At 39.7% G+C, this 25818-nt stretch overlaps 1 protein-coding gene across 3 annotated transcripts in view; it reads left to right on the top strand.

The window, feature by feature from the left end:
* Positions 1 to 25048, top strand: part of Arid5b (AT-rich interaction domain 5B) — a 178359-nt gene extending 153311 nt beyond the window's left edge. For all 3 annotated transcript variants that reach the window (XM_004858263.4, XM_087184810.1, XM_004858264.4), the window contains 2 exons: positions 15192 to 15390; positions 18995 to 25048. In XM_004858263.4, coding sequence (XP_004858320.1) covers positions 15192 to 15390; positions 18995 to 21175 — 2380 coding nt within the window. In that variant the 3' untranslated portion in view covers positions 21176 to 25048. The remainder of the gene's footprint in view (positions 1 to 15191; positions 15391 to 18994) is intronic.
* The last annotated feature ends 770 nt before the right edge of the window (positions 25049 to 25818 follow it).

Genomic DNA, 25818 nt, shown 5'->3' with positions numbered 1-25818 from the left:
TAACAGCACTAGCCTCAGACAGGGCCTGTTTTTTCCCATCTTGGTATATTTTTCTCCTACAGCTATGCCTTTGACCCAGGAAATCTTCTTGCCAAGCTCTGTATGGCATAGTTTTCTAACTATGTCTGCCTATTTCAGAAAGGTGATGATAATCCAACCCAGAAAAAATGCAAAAGGAGCCTCCTATGAAGTTTGTATCCATGGGAGTCTTTCCCCCTTGCATTAGGACAATATTATCTACACCATTGAATATCAATTAAGGAATCCATGTACTATCCTGGCTCTGTGCTTCTAGCCCACACTTAGTTTAGGTTATGTCAACTTCCATACAACTGGCACTTTCCTGCAAAAGCATTGATGGACTCAGCTCCCTAGTTTCAAATTCAGAGTTCAGGAGAGCAGCTAGAAGGGGTGAGGGAAATGTGTCGTAATAGTAGCCATGAATAGAATCAAGTTGGGACACAGCTAGTTAACTGAACAAACAGAACAATTCCCTTGCTAGTAAAACACAACCATAAAATGAACTGGTTACTCTCTTTTTATCACCAGTTACCATTTCAACTTCAGTATAGCTCGATGACACCGACCTTTGGCTGACATATGCACATCCTCAGATAATGCCATTTGACACAGCAGTTCTTAGTCATGTGTCCCTTAAATTCAGTATCTTTTTATCTTTGCTGAATTTAACAAAGATCTTCTTTTAGTATGGCCATTCAACAAAAGGTAGAATGCTTTTGTAGGAATAATCAGAGTAAACTGAGTTGGATTTAGTACCTCATGAAAAGTTCCCACAAAGAATTCTCAACGGATTGCTTTGGCAGTGCTATGGTCCAGAAAGATTTTTTAAAAGTGATAATAGGTGTTCAAATTATTGCTATTTATAGCATTGTTTTTTAATGCAGTACATAAATTCTTGAAATGTAAATACTGTATCATTTCTCTCATTATTTAATACAAAAGCCCACACATTTTCATGGTACATGAAAGACACTCTACTGATGTCCTAGTACAGTATCTCCTCAGGTGAGTGTCCTGTAAATAATGTCGACTTGTTTTTGACTTCTGAGTAAAGTCATTAATCGGAATATTTTCATTAGAAATACTCTACTTTCAAATAGCTTCATTTCTGAGTGTTAAGTCCCTTTCCTCTATATGCAAATGTCCCTAATACCTAAACCATCAAACTTAAGGGACCAGATAACAAATAAAATTTTAAAAAGAAGTATATCTTAATGGTGAGGTAGCTCACCTAGTTGAAGGACAAACACATTAATCAAATAAATTGCAAATCACTGCATGGTCAAAAAATAAGTAGATAAGATTTGAGATGGAGAAAATTGACTATAATAGTGGTTTTGTGTGTGTGTGAGTGTGTTTAATTTACTTGAGAAGATATGTGAATAAAAATAACCTTGGTCTTCAATGAAATGGCAAGATATATGCTTTTGAAGGTAATGTACTTTATTTCATTATTTACTTCTTTCTGGAGTAACATATTCCTCAAAACCTTCAATCAATCAATTTGGAAAATTCTAGTAGACCCATCACAAACTTTAGCAACTAATTTTTAAAAATTTGTCTTCCTTATTCTTGGAATCAGCCTAGATATTTCATAAATGTCTCCCATTGGATTACATTTTTTGAAGACCTATGTTATTTTTCCAAATCCATCATGTGTTCAGTCAGTGTAAATCAGTCATCGTACAGTAAAGAAAATGGAATCAGCAGAGAGAATTTGCTGTAGGAATTGCCTATGCAGATGTTAGTACAAAGCACTGCGTCAACTCAGAGATGATAACTTCCGGTTCCCTAAGACTGAGAATAGTAGTGTCAGCACTGAGAAATGTGGAGAGTGTGCTCACAGAGCTGGCGTTGAGATGCCTGGAAAGGAGGACCCACTTACCCAGTCCTGCTACTTCTGGAGCTCAGAAGGGAGCTTAGTGGAGCTGGGCTCAAGTGATGGGGCTACTTACTGGCTGCTGTTGGATCTCAAAAGACATGCATTGAAAGTGTTCTGGGATTATAAAAAGACACTAAAGCTAGTACCAACTGTTGTGGTAAGTTATTGTTGGGTTGACACTCACATAAACAGCAAGGAAAACAAAGAAAGTAGTCCCTTTACCTTTTCCCTGACTCCCAGAGCACCCTGTCTGCAGAACCCCAACAAACAGCTGACAAAAGGAACATGTCATTTAAGGCTCTATCTCCCAGCATCACCAAGCAGAGTCTAGAAGGGTAGATTGGAGTCAAGAGACATTACTCCTGTGCAAAATGGGAACCCCAACATGGAGAGCCCCGCATGATGTGTGGCTGACCTGCAGTGGTGATGCAGTGCCTACAGCCCAGCAGGCAAGAGCACAGAGGTTTCCGGGGGGTTAGCAAGCCCTTAGCATTTAATTGGCATTTCTCTTTGCTCTCTGGACCACTGTGACCTTGTTATTAAATACAAGGGATGCTGCAAATAATTAGTAATAGCTAACTACTCAAATTTGAAAATCATTGATTTATTTTTTTAAATCAGACTGTACTTAAAATAATGCCACTTTCAATCCTTTGAACCAATCATGACCTTTAAGGATTCACCCATAATTCTCATGTTGTAGTGAAAGGAGAGGCTGGGAATTGCTGCTCTGGACATTTCCTCTATAATTCTGGAGAAAGGCAAGGATGCTCATATCTGTCCGGAGATCAAAGAAGAATCTAACTCTTGGACACAACCTTGTGATTGTGATGTATTTCATTCATTCTTGCTAGTCTCAGGATGTAGGGACACAGGTAAAACAGAAATGATTAGATTAATGAAGGACCACCATTTTCAAGAAGGCTCAAGGAATTGAGAAGGATCAGGATTTTATAGCCAAATATCTAGTGTAGAAATATTTAAATCCTTCTAAAAGTAGATTAGAGTGATTGGAATCCCTACTTGGCTACTGGTTTCTTATTCTTTTCATTCTATTTTAGAGACTCGCTCCTTTTCCTAGTTCCCTCCCTCCAGCTTTGCTTTCCTAGAAAATGAAAAAGAAATGAGTGATCCACTATGCATTATCTCACTGATGTATTTTTCATGTAGTGTGGTTCATGATTCCAGGAAATGTTTTCATTTACTACAAGAAAAAAGTAGCCAGTTCCTCAGTAAATGTTACTTGTATATTAGTTGGGTACTTTTGGTTTATTAATGAGTGTAATAATGAAAGTGTAGGCTGTTGAAAAGAATCAATGGGTGTTTTTATTTAAGGCATAGCAGAAATGGTACAATGCTTGTGAATGCATCATTGTCGCTGAAGGCCTGACTCGTCCAAACTTGCCTCTGATTGGTTTAAATCAAATAGGTCCAAGCACTTCATAAAAATGTCTTTGTCAGCCTGGTTTTGCTCCCAAACCTATTCATCTCTGTCAGTTTTTAATATTAGTACTAGGCTCCTGGCCATAGTCCATTAGTACTGTACTTAATTGCTTATGTTACAGATGATTACCAATATAAAAAGCATTAATGTTTTCCCATTGCAAGGCTGTTGCTATATAGATGTCTCCAACTCAGCAAAGCTTATGAAATATGGTTATTCTGGACATTTCTTGCTCAAGATTTATAGATAAAGTTATTATAGATCATAATGCAAAGAAAAATGTCCACATCCTCCTGGGCATGGGACCCTTCTAAGTGGAACATTTTCTTTCTTGTCCAACTGGTAAGAGTCTGAATCTCTTTCTTTTATCAGTAAAGGAGCAAAAATAAAAATGGCTACTTTTATGGAATTCTTCTTAGCTTGATTTTCTGGAATAGTAATTCACTTAGGAGGCTTTGTTTTCACATACAGATTTCTTTTCTTTCTGTCTTTTTTTTTTCTATTTTTTTAAGGTTTTGAAGCATAAGCAGGGGGAAAAATCTTTATATGGAATACCAGATTACTGGTTTTAATTTTCTGAATAAATTACATGGTCTGTTTCTGTGAAACACATGAAGTTGTTATTAGGGATTTTTAAAGGAGCATTAAAGCAAAAGTACTTGTGATGTGCTTTTCTGAGTATTTAAGAAATCAAAATCATAAACAAATGTATTCGTTTGAGAGGGAAATGAGCAATTATGCTTCATCTTCTTGCATACATAATGCCCAATTTCAAATTCTAACCTTCTGCTTTTGCCATAAGCATTCCTTGGACACAACTGTCATCCTCTGTCTGAGGCAGCTTCCTTCACAGTGACTTAGGGTGAGCCCTACCCAGGCTAGATGAAGCTGGGGAGAAACTGAGTGACACACAGCTGGAAGGTCTGCTGTTTTTGTTGAAGGTGGTACGCAGGTTAGGGAGGATTTATATTCTGAGTAAGATAAGCATGTGCTTTAAAATAAAGACCAAAACCCCATCAGGTTTTAAGAAATTCAGCCAATTGTACCATGGCAAAAAGCCAAGGGAAAAATTGAGGTGACTTACAGCTCTGTTCATGTTCAGGACACAATTCTACGTATTCTTGTTCCTTTTGGCACCCTTGAAGTTAATGCACAATTGAGAAAGTCACAGTTAGGGTCTCAGGATTTTATATTTGGCAGATCTTGTAGTCCCCCCTTAAACTGGTGCTACTCAGATGAGGTTTTCTGACTTGTATGTGAACTGTTTGTGACTAGCCCATAAGGGGCAAAGGGGCAAATAAGTGCAATCATTGTGAATAAGCTGCACTTACATTGAAATTTTCCAGAATAATTTTAAATTCATGAAATCTAATAAAAAATTGGGGCTTTGATTTTGTGTGCTTCTTTTTAAATTTAATTTTTCTAGTAACTGTTATGGTATTGTACAAAAGTATCAGCCTGCAACAGATCAGAAATTTTGGAGACCAGACCTTCTCTCAGGTCATTATAGAAGCAATGCTCCACACCATGATCACAAACCTGGGTATTCATATGGGCAGGTGACACAGGAGCTTCATGAGGCATGATGGGAGAGTGGGAAACCAGTCCACACGGCCCATGGCCATAGAGGTCTAGTGGGATCAGCTAACACTCTTGCTGTAGTAAGAGGCAGTCTCTGTGCTCCTGACCTTTCCATATTCTCACAATCATTTTTGTGTAAAATCATATAACTTTACAAATATTAGTTCTAATATTTTTGAAATTAAGCTAAATTAGCCATGCCTATGGACAAAATACAGCCTGCTGGCTTCCCTGTTCCCTGAGAACTGTGCTAAATGCTGGGCTATGCAAATTCCACTTAAGCGGCTGTAGTGAGAGAGCTTGGAGGTGTCACTGCTGATGGAGCTCCCTCCAAACACTCTTCCACATGCTGAGCAAAACACCTACTGTGGCTTCCCATTGACCCCCCTTGACTTTTGGGGACCAAAGCATTATTATGTGTGATGGGCTTCTAGAAGGTTGCCAAAGCTCCTCTCTCACTCCAAGTCTTCCTATTCCTCTCAGTGAAGATGTGGAACACAATTTATGGGCCTTCCCCAGCTTGGCTTGCCTCCAATTTGTATCACTCAGAAAAGAATACCCAAAGCTACTCCAGATATGGTGGAGCACTTTTGGGATGGGGGCAGTATCAGTCTATCAACACAATCTAGGACTGCATTTGAAATCACTTAAGGAGCCCTCTCCTAGTGGTCTGTTTCTTTTTCTTGAGTAGAGTAGATTTGCCATTCAGTGAACTGCCTTTTTAAAATTGCTACTGCCCTCAAGAGCAGGTTGCTGTTTGTTAATCTGCTATATATACAGCACTCTCGGATAATGAGAATGTATGAACCAGAGTTAAGAACAGGACTGGCGAGCAGTAAGGAGGTACCCATGCTTCCACGGACTTGTGGAAGAAATTGCTAAGGGAACACAATGCTGCTTCCTATGAACCCGGGTTCAGGCTTAGAAACCTTCCCAGTACGGCACCTCCATGGAGCCACATCCAACTCACAAGAATTGGAAGATGCTGTGATTCCTGGTTTATCTAACTTTTCACAAGATGTCATTCAAAATCCACACATACATGGAAAAGACTTAAATATGTAAGGCTATAAAAAAACAGATATGTGATAGACACAGATAACAAGTTCAACAGGGATCAAAGAGGAAAGAGAATTTCCAACTGAAATAAGAAAAGTCTTTCTGAAGGATCTAGAATTTGAACTGGATCTTAAAGAGGTAGGGTTAGAACTCAGGGTAGAACATCCTCTGTTACCTAAAATAATTAGGCAGTAGAACTCAAGAACAACAGAGGACCTGTTTCTAAGAGCAAGGACCAAAGTGATATTGTCTTCTGGAAACTTTTGCAGTGCAACATCATGAACATATTAGGAAGTACAGGTGGAATGAGCTAAATTAAATCCAAACAGAAAGGGCAGCTCTCTCTAGAAAATGTAAAGAAGTAGGATGAGGTCATGGAAGGGGCTATCAGGAGAATTCTGGGGCTGAATTTCCAAATTACATATACAAAGGCAAGTATTGTAGTTCATCTTCTTGGGGTCTACTAAACTTGCTTGTCCTAAGGTCCAGTGGGCAGATCATGCCCATCTCACCCAGGTGTCATTGGCCAATCTAAATGCTTACAGCTCCTTCCCAAATGCTGTCTTGTTAATGGGAGGCCTGGCCAGTGCCCACTGTCTTGTTCCTTCCTCTGCAGTCAAGCACTGTCTTCCTTTTCCCTGCATCTACAGAAGGCCCAATGGCCCTAATCATGTCTCCAAACCAAGAAATCAAACACAAGTTGCTCAGAGTTAGGCAAGCTGAGGCTGTGCGTCTGGTCTTTGTCTCTACCTCACCGAGCTGGCTGTCTTAAGGGACCTGAATTGGGTCAGGGTAAGCACCCTACACCCCACAGTAGCTTCTTATCATCTATAAAGACTGTATCCCCAAAGATGGTCAAGTAAATTCATACATAAAGAGCCTCACAGTCCATATCACTCAGCATGCCTAAAGTGCTCTGATAACTTTCCAATGCCTGGATATTTCAAGAAACTTTCAAAAAAGGAAAACAAAACCCTAGCCAGGCTCTGGAGTAGAAAAACTGGTTTCTGTTTTTTAAAAAAAATAAACAACAGCCTTTGAAAAATCTCTATTTAAAAATTCTTAAATTTGCCTCTAAATGCAAGTTGTAATTAATAGAACTTGGAGTTTACACTGTTGAGTGTTAAAACACCCTCAGGCACAAACTAATCAAGTGGGTATGTCATGCTGTAAACTACAGCAAGTTCTTTGTTTGACCCCCCTAAAAAAAGCTTGCCAAACAGCAGTTTTTCTTTGTCAAGCTCCTTTATTGTCTCATTTTTGTTTTCACCCTAACCCCCACCCTTGGACCTAACTGTAGTATTTAAAAAACTTTACAGGTCCTGTGTTTTATTGATAATTTTCATCAAGCATGAACTTAAATTTGAGAATAGATTAGGTGTCTTAGCCCCCCTTTTTTTGATAAATAACAAGAGGTTTGTACTTATGATTTTCTGTCCTCAGGGCTTTATCATTAAGATTAAATAACTGTACTCTCAAGCATGCCGCTGCACAAACATCGTTTCAATTATGTAAGTAACAGATGCCTTCACAAAGGAACTATTGAAAATTCAGAAAGCATGTTTCCAAAAAAGAAAGGGAAAAAAGAAGTCTCAGATGACAGAAGAATGTAATTGTTTACCATTAAAATATATCTTTAACTCATCCACTGAAAACCTCTTGGAACATTTTGTTTTTGTACAAGTTATTGCAAAGTTTGGCCAACATCATAAGTGTTGTAGGGGCTTGGTGAACAATTTCTGAAGCTCTTGAACCAGTGGTTTCTAACATTCAAGGGACTTGAATGCAATAGTTGTTTGCCTATCTTTGCATATGGACACTCTCATTTGTGAGGTGCCCATCACATTGAAGACACTATCATGTTTGTTTATTATTCTTAAGATAAGGTCCATCTGCCCGAGAAATAGATTCATGAGACTCCATTCTGAGTTAATTATTGTTTTCTCATTATGAAGAGTAATTGCTGCCATCTTTGTTGGCTGGCACCTGAGAGGGCTAGGTGCTGTTTATGGTTCCTCTTCTCTGTTGTGAGCACGTCTTTTAATCCCTGGGGCATAAAGTCAGCTTCCTTAAGCCCAGTCCAGCTTTCTTCAATGTTTTCATTTGAAAGTCATGAGTATAACATCAACATAGATACCCTCAGGAGTGGCAAAGAGTTATCATCCATCAAAGAAATGCCCCCAAAGAGCTCTATTAGGAAGATCATGAGAAATTCAGACTTGGTAAGATTAAGTCCTAGCACATGATTCTTGAGTTTCTCTTACTGTTCCATTAAGTTGGGACTGATCCAACTAGGTCACCACCTCTTGAAGAGTCTTAACATGGTTATTGTGATATAAATGTAGTGTAACCTGTGCTGAAGCCATAGTGCTTTGATATAATAGGCTGACCCTATGTGGAATGGCCATAGAGGTATTTTCTAGGTGTGCTGCCTCTGGGAAGAGAAAAATGTTCACCCAGATTTCTCCAGCCAATTCCCCAAGAACTTGGAATTCACTGGCCAGGGGTGGTCATTCAATATCTCCCCTATACCAGTACTTCCCAGATTATAAATATATAAAGTCATACAACTACCAAGGTGAGACGAAGGTAGTTTGAACTAGCAAAGACAGGAGATCTGTTTTTGAACTCAAACTTGCGAACTTAACTGTGCAGCATTGTCTAATCACTTAGTCATTTAGTTATGAACTTCAGTTTTATCATCCCTGAAACAAAGATAAATAATATACTCGTGGCTATCTCTTTATGTGAAAGTTGAAGTTAAGACATGCAGTGTTGCTGGGGATTTAGCTCAGTGGCACAGCTCCCACCTTGCAAGCACAAGGTCCTGAGTTTGATCCCTGTACCAAAAAAAAAAAAAAAAAAAAAAAAAAGACATGCAGTGTTTCTAGTGTTAATGGAACTTACTCTAAATGTGTCTGTTATTAGTATAATAATGTCTAAGCAATAGATAAGAATGACCTGAAGTATCTTTCTACCACCCCACCTTGCCTCTCACCCATTCCCCTAAAATCCATGTCACTCATGTCTGGACACCTGTCATCCTTGCTGGGTCCCAAACCACTATCTTGCTGGGTTCCAGAATTAGGCTCCTCCCTTTCTTCTCTTCATTTAGAGTCAAATCCACTCTAATACCATGGAGGGGGGTATCAGAATTATCAGTAGGCCCACAAAAAATCTCTCACCACTTCTAGGTGAAAATGGAGGGGGTTAAAGCCTTTCAAAAGAGTTCTTGTTCAGCTTCTGCTGTCCTTAGAGTGAGTAGTGAAACCCATGGTGAGCAGATTATTTTCCCAGGAAAGAGAGCTTTTTTGACCACTATGTTTTTTTCTTGATTCTAATGGACCTTTTTGATATATTAGCATGGAATACAAATGATGGCATATACACTTGCTTCCTTTTGAAAGAACATAGAACAGTTTATCCTTGGCAACTCTTGAGCTTTCACACAGTCTTTCACACAGAATCTATGTTGCTCTCCCTTGCCATTTTCTTGGCTCATGTGGGTCCTACCATAGGCCCATGTGTCATATCTGGTACCTGAGCAGTGCTCTCACTCCATGCTTTGATGCTCAAAGCTTCCAGTTCACATCCTCGTCTATTAGAAGAAACACTGGAAACCTCTTTCATAGCTCTTTTGGTTTGTGATATTTCACTGCTCACACTCATTATTTCTTTCTGATCTACCAAAATTCATACTATAATTAGTTGCTTACTGCCTAAGTGCTCTTTTGCCATTATTATAGCCATTATTTAACTCTCTGAGAGTTAAACATAGAAATTTTCTATGTTTATTGAAACGAACAAATGTATGTACTTCATCTTCAGAAAGGAAAAATATATCTTCTCTTGGCTTCATATTTGGTGAAAGACTGCATCCCACACTTCACAGTGAAGTTATATTTTCAATTTCTGTCTGTGAAGGGAAACATCAGGCCAAACTTTAGAATTTATCAACCCTGGAATCAACCTAGAGGTGTAATGAGTCCATTTGGGATCAGATCATGTCTAAAGCCCCAGTGTATCCAATATGTCATTTCTTTTATACTGCTGTGAAAAACCTAATAATATAGGAATAGTACCAGAGGAACATTTTTGACCTGACACATCCACCAATTTTATTTCCCTCTACCCCTAAAATATTCTGCTCCAGGCCGGGGATTTAGCTCAATGGTTTAGCCACCTGCTGTGCAAGCACAAGGACCGGAGTTTGATCCCTGGTACCAAAAAATAATAATAATAAAATAAAATATTCTGCTCCAAGGAGACCAGAAACTATTTGGGCCTGGAATTTTTCACTGGTTTAATACCATGAAAGTGTCTATGAAGTTACTGGGGTGAGTTTGAGATTCACATACAACCCTAATGATTTCCCATTTCTTTTCCCAACTCTCTGAATTGAATCAGTTCAGACATTATTATAATATCATTTTTAAGAGTCCTATAAATAGATGGATTCTCATTTCTCCTCTTAAACACTATTTACTAAATGTTTTGGCCCAAAAGTTCAGCCATTCCATGCAAGCATTAATCAATATAGCAGACATTACTGGTTACTCGTTCAGATAAAATTTATTATTCTTTTCTCTGTTTATGAGGAAGGGGGCATGTTGCTTCTAAACAAGAAATATGAAGTTTCTTTTCTTCTCTTGTATGAAATGCAAATGATGAGGACATGTGTGATATACATTTCTCTAATGTCAGGCTGTTGCTTTTTGTTGAGAGGGAGAAGCAAGGCCCTGGAGGATTTTAGACTTTGTAAATATAAAATTATCTGCCTTGGTGTTTACAAAAATAATAAAAGGGAGAAAGAGTTGGCAGGTTGCCAGATTACTTACATTACAGTAATAGATTTGCTGACCCCTGACTTCTGCTGTGGAGAAATGTATTGAATTTTTTATAATATCAGATGAGGCAAATCTAAAAACCTAGTATACTGAGCACCATTATTTAACTTGAGATTTAGCAAAGCTAAAATCTTTTCAAACCAGCAATTTCTTGTATGATGATAATTTACTGGCTCAGACACTAATAAATCAAGGTTATAATGCCATTGATTTGTTAATTTTAACTTGGGTTGATTTTAAATCTTCTTTATTTGAAAAAAAAAAAAAAAAGAAGAATAGGAAGGAGAAAAAAACCCTTGCTTTTCACAGTGACTGAATTTAATAAGAATCTCCGTGATAGCAAAAGGCTCCCCTACTGTTTCTGCTTTGGGGTGGAAAATGTTATTCTTGTATTATTCCTAGGGAAAAATAAAATCTCATGCTGCTACAAATCTTATGCCTATGAAAAGATGTTATTTTTTAATACATGATGGCTTACCTATTTCAGATCCATTAATGGCATCATAAATAAGCATTTTGCTAATCCGAAATGTGAAATCTGGATAATGATAAAGACCTGTTTATCTACCCAGCTTTCAAACTCCAGACTAGATGTAGATCAGGAGAGGAAAATGTCTCTGGATTTACTAATGAATCTATTGCTTCTCTTCCCCATACTTTCACCCACCTAAAACCCAGGCCAAATTCTCGGAATTGCAGCCCATTGAACATATTTCTCCTGTGTAATGAATTCTTGGGGGCTGGGTGCATTTTTGCTTTTATCTGTTCAGTTTAGAAACAGATTAAATCTTTGTTGTACTACAAATATTTGAGGAATAATCATCTGCAAAGCATATTATACTAAATTCTTTATATAATACAAACCTACACAGCTTCCTGCATTGAGCAATGTTGACCTTCTGTTAGTTAACCTCTTTAATGTTACCACATGTACAATGAATGTTTAAATGTTCAGAAATCTATAATAGCTTTCGTCCTCTTGTACTGTAAAAACATCTAATAATCAAATGATAAGATCATATCCTGTGGGGTAATTGTATTGTACCATGACAGGATAACTGAAAAAACATTCAGTGAAAATCGCGCCAAACGGAAACCACTCTATGAAGCAGCGATTGTTTGTGTGCCGTTCGAGACCATGCCCTGTTCTTCAGAGCTTGGCTGGTCATATTTCTACTTGTTTCCTTTTAACTGCTGCCTTTCTTGTTTTATTTTGGGAGCCTTTTTTTTCCCAAGCCACTATAATTATCTTTCAATGATTTAGAAGGGAAAAAAAACCATTCAGTTGACCTTTACACACACACACACACACACACACACACACACACACACACACACAGCTTCTGGACGCCTTGAACAAGCAGAGTTTGTGTTTGGATTCAGTTTTACCTTAGTCATGCCTCTTTCCAGATACAAGAAACATTTAATTCCAGATTTCCTGGTTCTGGCTTTAGGCCTTTGACTAGCAAAGTGAAATGTATTTTTTACTGTTGTCAGTCTGCCAGTTGCTGAGTTGAGTGAAGGAGAAAAAAACTAAATGAAAGAAAAAGGGAAGAAAAAAAAAAGAACTGAAATGAAAATGTTACCTTGCCTCATGAACTTTCAAAATTGTAAAAGGAAAGGAAGGCCTCTTTAGCACCCGTCTGCAGAGTGACATGGGCCCAAGACTATCAGGATCGAGGGTGAGGGGCCCTCTGAGCCCCTTTGGGTGTCTTTCCCACCTGTTCTCTTTTTTCCCTCATGCCCCTCACCCCTCTGTCTGTTCCCCACACTCAGAGATAATTCTGTCCTTTTCATGATAGAGGGTCCCTCATGGTGTCACTTTCTTAATTAAAGAATGGAGCTGGGGGAAGGGTGGTATCAACAAACGGTAACCGTTGGAGTACCCAGGCTCCCAAGCTCTGTGTGTTCCCATGGCAACAAAACAAAAGTAAAACAAACCTGTCTGTCCCAAATAAAATATGTTTTCATTAACATCAATTTAAAATATCTTTCCAGTTTAAAATATTCAATGCATTTTGCTCCTGGACAAAAATCCCCAATCTGCTGATATTGAAGAGGATAAAGTCCCTGGCAGAATTACTCAGATAAAAGGAATGGGGGGGTTGGGGTCAGGGATTTTACAGATGAGACAGAATAAATTCAAGTATGAACAAGATTGCTTTTTTCTCTCTTCTGCTTAGTTATGCTTTTTATTATATAAACATTAACTGTAATATTACAGTGGGAAGCAGGTATTTGGCAGCCATATATTATTTTAGTAAGTCTACATAGAGAGAGCACTTTTCAGTTTTAACAGCTGTAACATGTTTGAACTCAGTTTGTAATGGGATCTGAAGATAACTATTCCCCATAGGCTGTGTTGATCTTCATGGCTGGCCCACTGCCAGATGTAGGGCTCCAAAGTATTATTCATGCTTCCTTGCACATACCTTGTCTGAGCATGCTCAGTAAATGGATTTTGTTTTTAATATACTATAAATTGGAATTTGATTTTCCCACAATTTCTTGGTATGTTATTAAAGAATAAAATATTATGATCACAAATGTCCCCACGTCCTTACTTTCAAACCTGAACAGTTGTGCATGCTTAAATAGCTGAGACCCAAATTATATAGTTAGAACCAATTTCAGGATAACTAACAAATGTCTAAATCACAGAACTTTTTGCCTGGATGTCTTAGTTTAAAAATAATTAGAATTCCCAATATTTGAACAGATTTTAATTGTTTATAAGCCAAGTACATTTTCTTCATTGAGTCAACTTGTCTTATTTAAAACAAATTATGTTTGCTGTATTACAGTTCATATTTTTAAGGCTGAGTCTTGTATTAATCCCACAGTGAGTCATTAATCATACCAAATGCATTATAAAAACTTTAATCACTGAAGTTGAAACTGAGATTGTAATGCAATCCATGCCTTTTAATTACATCAGCTCTTTTTCCCGTTCAGATCAAGAGCTGAGTCGCAGAGGGAAAACAGATTAAAACCAGAGCTGTTTGATGTTTCTCTTTTTAGAGCAATTTTATGCACTTTGTTTAAAAACTTATATAATTAAAATGGTTGAATTTTTCAGTGCTCTGACTTTTGTGGCTTAAGTGGTTGCTCTGCTTCCTTCTTGCTGGAGCTCTATTTTACTTGGTACCCAAAACAGACCCCCTTGTGTGGCACTGCCTGCTCCCTCTTTGCTACAGGATTAGACAGCCATTTTGATCATGCTGAGTTTGTCTCCCTTTGACCTTTTTTTTTTTTGGTACTGGGGATTGAACTCGGGACCTTTTGCTTTTGAGGCAGGCAGCAGGACTACTGAGCTAAATCCCTGGCCCTCCCTTTGACTTTTTGATTTTAAGTGTTGAGTCTACATTTTGAGATAAATAAAGATAAAAAACTGGAGATAAGTGTGACCAGTTTCAAATTCTAGCTCTGACAAATGGTGTGACTTTTAGGCACATTATTTAACCTTTTGGTGCCTCTGTGTTCTCTTCTTCCATAAAGAGAATAATAATACTCCATAGGGATATGGTAGAGATGATATGAAATGATCTATGTAATATTCCTGGCTCTGTACTAGGCTGTGTAATCTTCCTGAAGTCAAAGGCTTTGAATGCTTTGTTCACTGCTCTATCTCAGTGCCAGGAGCACCACCTGGCACATAGTAGGTATTCAATAAGTAGTTGATGGAGTGGTAAATGAATGGCAGCTGACCCTGTTGTCATGCTGTTGTTGGAACTTATCCAAGTGCCATGGGCTGTGATGATGGCATTTTCAACCTTGTTTGCTTCCACTGGTATCCTTAGTGTACAGACCCATGAAACCAGGAAGAAGCCTTTTTTGCAGAAAAGTATTTAAGTGACCAAGTAGTGATTTTCACCAACAAAGTAGATCACTAAATTGTGATGTCACCGGTGATTAAGTCATTCAACAAGTGGCTTGTATAGCAGTCCTCCCGTATCCGTGGTTTTGCTCCCCATGGTTTCAGTTTCCCAAGGTCAGCCACAGCCTGAAAGTAAAATGTATTGGTCATGACTTGTTCAACAGAGAGGGACCACATTCTCGTAATTTTCACGACATTTTTAAATAACTTTTCTACATTATTATTAGTTGTGGTTGTTAATCTCTCACTGTGCTTAGTATGTCAATTGAAGTTTATCATAAGTATGTATGTACCAGAAAGCACATAGTATGCATAAGGCTGGGTACTATCTGCAGTTTCAGGCATCCACTGGCAGTCCTAGAACATATCCTCCATGGATAAGGGGGGGCCACTGTACTGAGAAAAGGAAACAAATGCCTACAGTATTGATACTACTGGAATGGCTCAGCTGATTTATTATCTTTTCTGCTTTCATTTTAGATTAATCCTACCTTATGAAAGGTTTATTAAGGGAGAGGAAGATAAGCCCTTGCCTCCAATCAAACCTCGGAAACAGGAGAACAGTTCACAAGAGAATGAGAATAAAACAAAAGTATCAGGAACCAAACGCATCAAACATGAAATACTTAAGAGCAAGAAAGAAAAAGAGAATGCACCGAAGCCCCAGGATGCATCCGAGGTGAGCTGCTGTGCTCCACAGGGATGACGCCTCTGTAAGACTCGTCCTGCCTGGCGGTCTTCTGGAACCTGAATCCACAGATGGATCCCTGCATACTTCATGGCTAGACTAAGAAATCAAAACCTCTAAGATTAACTGGGTGTGGTGCCACATACCTGTAATCTGAGCACTCTGGAAGGCTGAGGCAGAAGTATCATAGATTTGAGCCCAGTCTGGGCAATTTAGAAATTTAGCAAGATTCTATCTCAAAGTAAAAAATTTTAAAAAGGGGCTGAGGGTGTAGCACAGTGCAAAGGCTCCAAGTTCATTCCCCAGTACTAAGAATCAATCAGTCAATCAATCAATCAATCAGTATCAATCCTCCAAGCTTCACAGTTCCCTCAGTAGCTCCCTGATTTTTATAAACTCTTCCTTTTTACTCAGGAGCTGAAATGCAGTACATGGGATAGGATGGGGAAGGGTGGGATGGGGCAGGGTGGGATGGGATACGATAGGCCAAGAAGAGAATCTGGAAAGATGAGAATATCCCGCAGAAAACTATTAACAAATGCTCTCAGTTTGAGAGAAGGAACCAGAGATGCAGCTCTCAGAAGGGATTCCACTATGAAAACGTGGCTCCTTGACCATTTCACAGCCAGTTCTTCTGAGGAGTCAGTGTGACTTTGGGAATCTTGGGAGGAGGCCATTGAAGTCGCTGTGCTATGGCTCTGCAGGACTCTCCTAAAACCTTTCAAGATGTCTTTTCCTCCAGTAATGGGCCCCTGTGCAACAGCCCGGGGTTGGGACCACATTAGCAAGATCTTAAGTACATATTATTTATAGGGGAATTTTGCAGTGGTTCCTCCGAAACCATCATTATCTCTCATATTAACAGGTAGTTTCTGAACCTTTTAAAACAAGCCTTAACTACCCCCAGCCCCCAGCAGCTCTTTGGTTGAAATCTTTACTGTCAGTGCACAGACAGTCATGGAGGCTGATCTGGGCTCTGTTTCAACATGAATAATAAAAAACCCTGCTGCCCATAAAACAACAACAACAAAAAAAAACTTAGCCACATTTGGAGACAGCATGTTCTAGGATTCAACCCCTGAGGGAATTTTGGTGCTGATATTAAACACCCTCTAAAAATCAGGTTTATAATGAACATATAAGAGACTCCCTAATTAAATGCTGAGTTTAAAACACACACACACACACTCACACACACGCACACCATCCTCCTAAGTAGATATTAACTTACCCAACTGACTTTTCTATAAGAAGATAATATTAATACCAAGAGGAGAAATGTTGTTTTCATTAGTTTTGTAATTATTTTAGGCTCTACTAATTTAAAAAGGAAGGAGAAAACAAAGATGATACAGACTATAAACATGTGCAAGTTTGCAGTTTAAATGGCCCAAAACAAGGAAATTCTAAGGCTTATATTCTTTTCTTCCTTTATCCTGTTGGCCTGGTGATTTATAAGGGTTTTGGATCAGTGAGTTCTATTAGATGCCATGTATACAATGATGCCAAAGCACCAGGGGACAAGGTGAGGTCCAGGGGGCCAGCTGACCTTTGCATGGCTCCATTTGGGGGATAAAGTTTAAAATGATTGGTTTGTGACTTGTGTGAAGATCCACAGCATGTGCACTGAGCCTATCAGCTAGGGAGATGACCACTCCCCAGGGATGGATCCTTGCTCCCCAGAGCCCAGAGTAACCCCCAAAGCTGCTAGGCACCCTGTTTGCTATGGACCCCAACTGTTCCCTCAGAGAATGAGTGTGAAGTGTCTGGCATTTTAGAGGCTGTCATGTGAGGTTGTCTAACATACATGGAATTACCTACTTTCTTCAAGAGTGATCTAGTAAAAGTTGCTCCTCATCTCCACAGTAGGACCCACATTGTTAATCATTGACTGTGTTTGAGGTTTGGGTTTAGACTTGTCATAGTTTTCATTATTTAATTTTTGATGTTTTTGACAAGAAGCACTGAGCTGAATGGAGATAGGAGGAGTGATAAACCCTTCTAGGAAAACCCACTATCTTCAGGTAACAGATTGTACAGTGGGAAGATATCATTTTACATTTAACATACTAAAGCTGATCATAAAATTCCATCTCAGAAAAATGGCCTTTTACTTTTTTCAGCTTAACTCTCAAGGACCCTCCCCCCACCCGACCTGTTTTATAGCTAGAAGCATGAGACTCCAGCAAAGCTAAAAACCTTGGCTGTAGAAATTTCAGTGAGGCTGAGCATTCCCCATAGTTCCACTTCAAACCATAGCCCCATCAGAAATTAACAATTAAATGCAATTTGCCTTTTCACTTGCTTTATTCATTTTTCTATATTTTCATGTATTGTATAAGCTCAGGAGACCAATGATGATTATTAATGTAGAACAAGTGATGATATTTGTACTGGAAAATGCAGCTATTAGTGAAAGACAGGGGAGAGATAAACAGAGGCTCTCGCTATAACACATCCCTAGAAAGCAGAGGTATCTTTAAGTGGGTTTGAGGAGCTATAGCAGTGAAATAGGTGTGATTTCCTTAAAAGGTTTGTCCTATGTATCCTTAAGCCAGCATCAACAGTCTTACTCAAAGATGCTAATGTGGTTATTTCTTTTTCTCAACAGAGAACAAAGTTGAAGAGATAAGACTAGGGCAGGGGATGGGGCACCAGCTCAATACAGCTGTTTCATGACTGTTCCACAAAGACATGTCAGGGCAGAGTGACAGTAATTTTGAAATGTCTTGTCAGTCAGCTGGGTCACAGGTGGAAAGTTAAAATGACCTCTTAAGCTCAAAGCTTACATGATTACACAATATAATAAATGGGTCAAATTGTGCCCATGACTTCTAAAAATAGGGACACATGCAAAGGATTCGTCAAATTAAGTATAATTTATTGCAATGAACAGAAAAGCTATATTTTGGGTGGCACTTACTGTCTTAATTTTAACAATTTTGTTTTCGGCTTTAAAAAAAGGACTTAGAATACCCTCTATCCCTCATGTACATAGACTGCCATTGCTTCTGCATACTTTTTAAATATTTTAGTATTATCTGCATGTCCTATGGCACTGAGTAGAAATTATTAACACTTAGGCATCATTAACTTTCATTGCATCATATTGAACATGTTAGGATGGGATTTTCTCTTTCAAAGAAAGGCAAGGAGTATAGTTTGTTGGTGACATGGAGTTGGTTGGATTTTTGAAAGAGATGCTTAAAAAATCTTTCCCAGAAGTGTCATAAAACACAACATGTAATTTAAAACCCATTTGGATAATTGACTGATTTGACAAGAAGACAACCTTAGAATTAAATTATATATTAGAATCAAGGAGTAATGTGATTGGATACCATCAGTACATAACACTTTGCTATTTTGATAGGTGTCTCATAAAGGATATATGCTTATTTCTCCTAATGTTTCTGTAATTTAGGTTTCTTTGTTTAGAACCATGATTGGGGAGTAATAAAGCCTTACAGAAACTCAATGAGCTGATTGACAAGCCTGTTTTCAAGGAAAAATGCTATGTGTAATATTTTATTTCCAGCAAAACATGTCAGTGTATTTGGTTTTCTTCTGACTGTCTTTTGAAATGTTTTATCAGGTTTCATCAGAGCCAGAGAAAGAACAAGAGTCTTTAAACCAGAAAAGCATCGCAGAACCTCTCATGGCAGCAGATGTGAAGAAAAAAGCAGAAGGGTACCAGGATTTTGCAGCAAGGTCCCTGGCATCCAGAGCAGACCCAGAAAAGGACAATGAAACAGACCAAGGTTCTAACAGTGAGAAGGAGGCCGAGGAGGTGGGCGAGAAGGGACCTGCAGCTCCACTCCCCAGCATGCCCCTGGCCCCGGAGAGGGACCCAGTGCCCATCCCTGGGGCTGGCAAACAGTCCCTGGCCTCTCCTGATGCCCCCGTGGATACAAAGCAGGAATCCAAATCCTGCTGTTTTACAGAGAACACTGAAAATGACCCCCAAGATGCATCCTTTCCTGGCTTCTCCACCACACAGCCACCACTGGCAAACCAGAATGAGACAGAGGATGACAAACTGCCTGCAATGGCAGATTACATTGCCAACTGCACTGTGAAGGTAGACCAGCTGGGCAGTGATGACATCCACAATGCACTAAAGCAGACCCCAAAGGTCCTTGTGGTCCAGTCATTTGACATGTTCAAAGACAAAGATTTGACTGGGCCCATGAACGAAAACCATGGACTTAATTACACACCCCTGCTCTACTCCAGGGGCAATCCAGGCATCATGTCCCCACTGGCCAAGAAAAAGCTTTTGTCCCAAGTGAGTGGTGCCAGCCTCTCTAGCAGCTACCCCTATGGCTCCCCACCCCCTTTGATCAGCAAAAAGAAACTGATTGCCAGGGATGACTTGTGTTCCGGTTTGTCCCAGGCCCACCACAGCCAAAGCACTGACCACATGGCGGTCAGCAGGCCATCAGTGATTCAGCACGTCCAGAGTTTCAAAAGCAAGCCCTCAGAGGAGAGGAAGAGCATCGGTGATATATTCAAGCATGACAAACTGAGTCGATCGGATGCCCACCGCTGTAGCTTCTCCAAGCATCATTTTAACTCCCTGGCTGACTCCTATGTCTTGAAGCAAGAAATTCAGGAGGGCAAGGATAAACTTTTAGAGAAAAGGGCGCTCCCCCATTCCCACATGCCTAGCTTCCTGGCAGATTTCTACTCGTCCCCACATCTCCATAGCCTCTATCGACATACAGAACACCACCTTCATAATGAACAATCATCCAAGTACGCTTCCAGGGACATGTACAGGGAGTCAGAAAGCAGTTCTTTCGCTTCCCACAAACACCAAGAAAAGCTCCATGTAAATTATCTCGCGTCTCTTCATCTGCAAGACAAAAAATTGGCTGCAGAAAAGTTGGCCACAGCAGAAATCTCTACAGATGATCAGCCAACAGATCTGAGCCTCCCCAAGAACCCACACAAACTGACCAGTAAGGTCCTGGGCCTGGCCCATTCAGCCACAGGGCCCCAAGAGAGCAAAGGTGTCTCCCAATTCCAGGTCATCAGCAGCCAGAGTCGAGACTGTCACCCCAAAGCCTGTCGGGTCTCACCCATGACCATGTCGGGTCCTAAAAAATACCCCGAATCACTTTCAAGATCCGGAAAATCTCACCATGTGAGACTGGAGAATTTCAGAAAGATGGAAGGCATGGTCCATCCTATCCTGCATCGGAAAATGAGTCCTCAGAACATTGGTGCTGCGCGTCCCATAAAGCGAAGCCTGGAGGATTTGGACCTTGTGATTGCTGGGAAAAAGGCCCGAGCGGTGTCTCCCTTGGACCCAGCCAAGGAGGCTTCCGGGAAGGAGAAGTCTTCTGAGCAGGAGAGTGAAGGCACCAAGGCCACCTACGGAGGGCATTCTGGTGGAGGATCAGAAGGCCACAAGCTCCCCCTGTCCTCCCCAATCTTCCCAGGTTTGTATTCTGGGAGCCTGTGTAACTCGGGCCTTAACTCCAGGCTCCCAGCTGGGTATTCTCACTCTCTGCAGTACTTGAAAAACCAGACTGTGCTTTCTCCACTCATGCAGCCTCTGGCTTTCCACTCACTTGTGATGCAAAGAGGAATTTTTACATCACCAACAAATTCTCAGCAGCTGTACAGACACTTGGCTGCGGCCACGCCTGTGGGAAGTTCATATGGGGACCTTTTGCACAACAGCATTTACCCTTTAGCTGCTATAAATCCTCAAGCTGCCTTTCCACCTTCCCAGCTGTCGTCCGTACATCCCAGTACGAAACTGTAAACCCGGCTCAGTCCAGCATCCCAAACTGGCATGGCCAATGGAGCATCACATCCTGCCTGAGGTGATGGCTCCCAGAGTTGGAAGTCAGTATTCCTCCTAATCTGGGGATACAATTAGTCCCAGACATCAAGGCCTATTTTTCTGGGACAGTTCTAGCCTTTGCTGGTCAGTCTTGACCTTCTTCCGACATGGATGCCCTCGCACCTCCAGATCATTTACTTCACATGTGGGTCTTGTGAAGGAATTTATGTATATCCAGGAAGAACTTAGAGGACCCCAGCTGAGTTGAGATGGTCAGGAAGCAATCTGGGCCAAAAAAAGGGAGCAGGCTTTTCAAAGGAAGGGGCAAGAAAGACTGGCAAACATAGCCAAGGGATGCCCCTCTTTCCATAAAACTTTCCAAGGTTCAATCAATGCAATGTATAGTGAATCTTCAATAGATCTTTCATTTTGACACTATTAAAGAAACCAGAGAAGTAAACACTGTTAAATTGACTGTATATATTTGGTTCTTAAACTACCCGTATCACTGTTTGCTCGCCTAATTTATATACAGGTAGTTCCATTTTCTCCCAGTTCCTTCTTGTCCTTTTTATTTTTTTTAATTAAACAATATTGCTTTTGTTTGCAGGTCTTTCATTTTTTTGTTTTGATTTTTGTTTTGTTTTAAAGGCTGACTAACTGTCCTAGTTGTTGGTGTGTATTTGTAATTTTTCCACAACTTATCATTTTGAGCAGCTTTGGGTGGTAAAGTTATTGTTTACAAATTGAAGCAACTGATTCTAGTGGAACAAATGAAAAAGAAACAGTCCAGCACACAATCGTGCAAAGAATGTTCCTTTGCAGATCCTCAACTTACGGATTTTGTTCCTCATAAATGGCATAGTTGAAAGAGCTTATTCAATGCTTATTCAATGCTTACCCGGCCAGATGCTTTGCTTTGAAGTATTGGGTTATGTGAAAATTTGAGCATTGTACTTACCTTACCTAGGCTGTGAAACTGTCCTACATACCAGAGGAATCATAAAAACAAAAATCTCACTGGCAGCAAGCTGCTGAATAACAACAGAATCTAAAGGACATATTTGTGGGCTGCACAGATATTTTAGGAATTTCAGAAATTAGAACAGGAGCCAGAATGACTTACATTGGTGTTGGCACTGCTCCATTTAAAGTCTGGGAAAGGGGGTTGGGAAGAGGATGGACCTCGACTGTCCAGCAGAGGAGGAGCAGCTGGAGGCCTGACCGCCAGACAGCTTCCCTAGGCCTCAGCCTGCTGAGTCGTAGGTAGTCACATTGTCTTCATCAGTTGGTTTCTTGTCATTCCCAAGAAGATTGTCTCCAGGTTACCTCTTTGGGAACAACTAGCATACTGGATTACCCATTTAAAAGAAAGGCATCCTCTTGGGCTTATGGGGTGTGGGTTTTGTGTGCACACGCACAAGGAAGGTGGTTTTTGCCATGGTTTTTTACATACATGGCAATACTGTCCGCTTTGACTTCTTTTATTGTTGGATATTAAAGCTCAAGCTGTTCAAGCAGTCAAAAGATGTGGAGAATGCCTTTTGTCATTCTTGCCACTTGATTCCATTTGCTCCCAAGATGTAACATCAAGGTGGATGCGGTTTTTTAGGTTTATTAAGAGTCAATGGAGTGGATTTTTCTTTCCCACTCCTGTCCATCCCACTGGAGACTGCTTCGATGAACTCCCTAGCCCATGGTCCGCCTCCCCCAACCCTAGCCAGTAGGCTTTAGAACCATAGTTAACCAAGTCTTTTACCTCTGAGATATTTAACTCTATGAATATTGATGACAATTTTCAACTTCTAATTAGGTAACTCGGCTGCAAAATAAAACCAGTAAGAGTGAAACTGCGGCTCTTACACAAAGCCACGCATGCTGTGCATTTATATTGAAATGTCTCCATGATATGAAGCCAAATATTCCATGTAACATACTTAATATCCAAAGGTGGAAACAGAAGAATGTAGAGATCCAGTGTTAAGAGTTCCATTTGCTTCAATTAATTATTTACCTTCCTGTGGAATTATATATATATATATATATTTAATAGAATCATAGATAGACTAGTAGAATTTAGATTATAAATGTGTGAGTGCAGATTATCCTGCTATTGCACAAGAATGGGGGTGGGGGATAATCTCAATTCCAGCTGGCAAAATGCTGGCCAGAACACATAAGAAAGTTGCACTAGATTGAATGGTCACAGAATCAGAGAAAATGGAAGCAGACAAATCAGTGGCTCTGCAGCAGACATGGGCTAGATCGGATGTGGTTTTTGTGAGTTCCTTTCTCAGAGAAAATGGGGGCTGTCTGTCCTCGGTGGAGTTCACCTATCCATTTGTAATATGGGGCACTTGTTTTCCCCACTGCAGTGATTTCAGTCTGGTTTCATCATGTTGGAATTTGATCACACCATTTTCAAACAATGTTAACATAGTTCAGCTTTTGTTTTTCTCATCTCTTCCGAGAGGAGACTCACTGTTTCTGTCTGAGGAAGCTCATACCCTCGGCAAAACATCAGGACAAATAAAGAGAGATGCGGGTATACATTCCCAACAGAAGCTATGTGTTATTTGTTTTAAAACTCCAAACAGAGATCTTGGATATGTTTCAAAAAGACCATTGAATTCTTCATTGGCTGAGAGCTACGTTTTAAAAAGTCTTAAATAGGGCTTTGTTTGCATTGTTTGAGTTCAAGGGGCCTTATTATTGAATGGAATTGCACAAGCCTTTCTTTGTGCAATCAAACCATTGTTATTGGTAGCTCTGTAAAGGAAACTATGGAATTTAATTGGCAATGGAGTCATAAATCTATTTACTGAATGTGGCTTCCAAGAAATGTTGCAATTCAAAATGCGCTAAGTTTGTGATTTATTGGAGATTTGGAGATTCCAAATAATATTTTTTAAAAACCTTTCCACGAAACTTCTGGTCTAACTTTTGACAACTCAACATAAAAAACAAAGCCCAACCAAGTTTCAGAATTAAGTATTCTCCTAGTGATTTGAACTTGTAATGTTTGCCACAGGACTGACTTATTTATTTACTAGCTAGAAGCTCTTAAGTTCACTTGTTTATCAGGGCACATACAGAAGGGTTTGTTAAAACTCGGTGTGGACTTTACAACTTTCTGACCTGGTGCATGAATTCTCAAGTACTGTATTTCACTGTGTTAATGTGTCAGATGGAAATTGCAAGGTGATTTCACAAAAAATATTTTATGTAGTGTGCCTTCAAAGAGAACCATTTATTTCTCTTCACTGTTGTCCCACAAAGTCACATTTGGTGGTGGTCAGCCAAGTCCCATCTGGTCTAGTTTTACTCTTGTCCCAATTTTAAAGAGAAATGGGAATGATTTCGCCCTGGTGAGACCCACACCATTGCAATGATTACCTTGAGCACTTAAACTCCAGTGTTGGCTGTTGTATTTGATATTCTGCTTGTCTCCCTATGGTTGAAATACGTCTGAAGAATAGCAGCATAATCTCTTGGCTGTTTATACTTTTTTAAACTTTACTGTGTTGTAAATATTGTATACTTTTGGTGATTCCAGCTACGTAACCTCTATGCTCTGTAAGGTGATTATTTGTATATAGCAACATGGCCCAGTGATATTATATAGTTTCCCAATGGAGAGGTTATTGAGTAACCTTTGCATTAGTTCACACACTACCAGAAGAATGCTGAGCCAACTATAAACACTCAATTTTGTATGTTTTCCAAATTGTACTTATTACTGCTTTTGATACTGTATTATGTGCCAATAGTTTCCCAATCACATAGCAGGCAAGAGATATTTTGTACTTTTTGATCCACTGTAATATTTAATAAAAAATGTTACTATCTGTTTCCTTTTGAGTGCTTGTCACTTCTTGAGGAGCCCTGTGTCTCATCAGAGGACTTTCCATTCCCTCAGTCTCTAAACTGGATAACAGTGATGATGTCAGTAATTCACAGAGAACCTACTAGATGCACAATTAGCACACATTCCCTTCCATCTCCACAACCTCACATGACAATGGTTATGCCCATTTTACAGATGAGAAAACAAAAGTTTAGAGGGGTAAATCAACATGCCCAAGGCTATCTGACCAACAAATGGCAGAGTCAGGATTTGAGTCAGGGCTCTTAAATTTCTGCATTTCCTTAGGATACCATGCTCCTTTGCTGGCAGAGCATAAAGTTCCTCCTTATTTACTCAGTCAACAAAGATTTACTCATGTTAAGAACTGGGAATATAATGGTAAGTAAAAAAATAAACAGTGTCTCTAAAGCTTATAATTTTATAGGAGAATGTTAATCAAATAGTCACCCCTACAAATGCAAAACTTTAATATGACCTAGTTCTGGAGGAGAGCAGCATAATAACTGAAGTGACACATAAAGAGGAAGTGGTGACTAAACTGATAATGAAGGATGAGCATGAGATAATGAGGCCAGAGGGAACTGGGAGAAGAGTAATTCAAGCACAGGATGCTACATATGCAAAGGCCCTGAGGCAGGAGCACGTTTGGCTTATTACAGAAATTGAAGGGAGGAAAACCTGTGTGTCAGGATTACAGTGTTGAAGGAAGGAGATTGGGAGATGCTGTTACAAGGGGCCAGCAGGGGCCAGCTGA

This window comes from Heterocephalus glaber, unplaced genomic scaffold (assembly GCF_053883595.1).
Source record: "Heterocephalus glaber isolate CG9 unplaced genomic scaffold, H.glaber_assembly_v1.0 deba00001497, whole genome shotgun sequence".
NCBI classification, from domain to species: domain Eukaryota; kingdom Metazoa; phylum Chordata; class Mammalia; order Rodentia; family Bathyergidae; genus Heterocephalus; species Heterocephalus glaber.
Note: the sequence above shows the minus strand (reverse complement) of the source record. Positions and strands in the feature narration are given on the sequence as shown.